A 2,500-nucleotide genomic window follows, 5' to 3' on the forward strand; every position below is an offset into this window, starting at 1 on the left:
GTTCCCTGTGCTCGTTAGGAACGGTGATCGGAGTGGTGATCTACACGGGGAAGGAGACCCGGAGCGTTCTGAACACGTCGTTCGCCCAGAACAAGGTGAGGAGCGACGTCCAATCAGAACCTTTCGTCTGTAAAGATTCTTCATCGTTGTCTTGATGAATCGGCGGATGAACGCGGGAAACGCTCAGAGCAACAGGAAGTCAGGCTGCAGGTTTAACCTTTGACCTGCTGTTAGTGTTTGATTGACAGCTCTCTGAGCCAATGGGAGCTTAAGGTCGTATCGACAGACTCCAGCAGCCAATGAGAGGCAGTTCAGGAAAGTCTTGTCTGTTGTTGTTAGATTTGGACCAGAACCGGGTCAGACTCAGAACCAGGTTCTGTAATGATTGTATTTAAACCTTTCTGACTGTAGTTTTAGTACCCTGCCCAAGCTCCAAGTCCCAGTAGGACCAGTTAAAATGTTTATCGGCATGTCTGGTCTGGCTGATGGAGACGAGGACCAGCTGTGGTGACCTTCTGAGGCGTTTTCACGCCTCTCTGTTTCACCGAGAGCGCCGATGCGGCTCGGCTCGTCGAGCTGCAGGTTCTGTTTCAGCTCCACGTCTGAGAGCGGCTCGATATTTCCAGGAGAGGCTGTCAGAAGTGCCGATGTGCTGGTCGGAGATCGGAGGCCGGAGCGGAGCGTCGATACGCGCGGCTGAAGTCACGGGAACGTTTTAGACTCGTAGTCTGGGAGAGGGTGCTCGCTGCAGAACTACAAAGATGGAGCTGCACCAGAGTCAGCCCCGCCCATTCACGCAAACTCAGCCCCGCCCACTGACTTCTTCAGCTTTACCACAAACCAACCTGACCCACGTGCGTTACGGCTGTTACTGACTGGTCCTCTGCTCCAGTTAAACAAGATACATGTAACCTGCTACATGACGAAGAAATGAAAAAGTTTCTTTTAGCAAATATCTGCCCACAGCCGCTCCAACAGAACCGGCACACAACAGCATGTAAGGCTATTAAATGGGTTCTGGTACAGGTTTGTATGTGTCGATGGTTCTGGTGGTCCAGTGACTCAAGTGTTGCTTTCCCCTCTGCTGATGCTGGTTCGACTCTGGGTGGGGTCGGCAGCCAGCTGACACATTTAATTTGTTTATATTTTAGTTGTAATGTTGATTTTCTGCAACATATTTATGTCTCTAAAAGTTGTTTAAATGTGGTCGTTCCTAAACAGTATTTTAGTTGAAACTCTGCTCACACATGGACTCACACCGGCTAAATAAACAAATAAATAAATAAACACATTAGTCATTAGATTTTAAACGGTATACCAATAAATGGTTGTAAACATAGAACTGGCAAGTGTAGCTAGAAAGGAAGAAAAAGGGTTTTAAACTACCTGATACTGCTGCTACGGGGAGGCGAACCTGCACAGAACTGCACGCACACCTGCCTCCACAACCACTTCACCTGATGAAGAGCAGGCGCCATCCAGTGTGTCTTTGGAGATGGGATGTATGGTTTTCCGGCGGTGTCTCAGTAGAAGTCATTTCAGAAATAATTTGTCAGAAAATCCACAGAATATCCAGATTGGAGAACCGAGACCAGACCCGCTTCGGAGGAGAGGACCAAATTGAAGCTGAGATGGGAGGAAAATGCATGAATGAGGCCAGAAATGGCTTTGGCGTGTTTCTTATGAGGAAATGACGACATAACACGGTAAACAGTTCCAAAAGTTAGATTTTATATGGAACCTTTACAAAAAAGGTTCAGTTAACTCCAACTCCGTCCTCTATCTTGCATTTTAGATGATACTAGCTATAACACCCTCTATGGTTCCAGAATGCTGTCAAGTCTGACAACTGGAAGGAATTGGACTGACTCTGATGGAATGGGCGGGGCTGACTGCAATGGGCGGGGCTGACTCTGGTGCAGCTCCGCCTTTGTGGTTCTGTAGCGAGCACCACTTGTAGTCTGGTGACACCCATGAGGCCGACCCGGTCCATCTGACACGAGCACAGCGTAAAGCTGCTCTTTCATAAGTGTTGGTCCTCTGATGTCCCAGCTTCTTCGCTAACCTTTCCCAGCGTTAACGAAGGAGCTGGAAGTCTGATGAAATATCTCCGGAGCAGCTGGGCTTGAGTGAAACCTTACAGGAGAATTTACTGATGTGCAGCACGTTATTCCTGCTAGTCTGGTGCAAACATGCACCTGAAGTCCAGCTGGTTGGAGCAGTTAGCACACGTTTAGCTTCTGATCGTGCTGCAGGGACCGGAAAAGGACCCAGCAGAGACCGGAGTTAGGGAGAATGTTTTCCAGAGGGATCTGCAGGCCATTAGGGATGGAAAACAAAGTCACATCAAGAATAATTTTCTATATTTGTGTATAAATGTTGTTTCTGCATCTTCTTATTTTCACTTTCTTAATAAATCAGCATGTTTGGACTCTGATCAGCTGGAGGCTGAACCCGTTCTCCGGGTCAAGCCGTGTTAAAATGTACAGAACTAACAGCG

General features: G+C 47.9%; 1 protein-coding gene across 6 annotated transcripts in view; it reads left to right on the top strand.

Moving 5' to 3' along the window:
• atp9b (ATPase phospholipid transporting 9B) overlaps nucleotides 1-2,500 on the top strand; it is a 38,439-nt gene that overhangs the window by 15,054 nt on the left and 20,885 nt on the right. For all 6 annotated transcript variants that reach the window (XM_054745473.2, XM_054745474.2, XM_054745475.2 and 3 more), the window contains exon 11: nucleotides 19-95. In XM_054745473.2, coding sequence (XP_054601448.1) covers nucleotides 19-95 — 77 coding nt within the window. The remainder of the gene's footprint in view (nucleotides 1-18; nucleotides 96-2,500) is intronic.

This window comes from Nothobranchius furzeri, chromosome 19 (assembly GCF_043380555.1).
Source record: "Nothobranchius furzeri strain GRZ-AD chromosome 19, NfurGRZ-RIMD1, whole genome shotgun sequence".
Classification (NCBI taxonomy): Eukaryota; Metazoa; Chordata; class Actinopteri; order Cyprinodontiformes; family Nothobranchiidae; genus Nothobranchius; species Nothobranchius furzeri.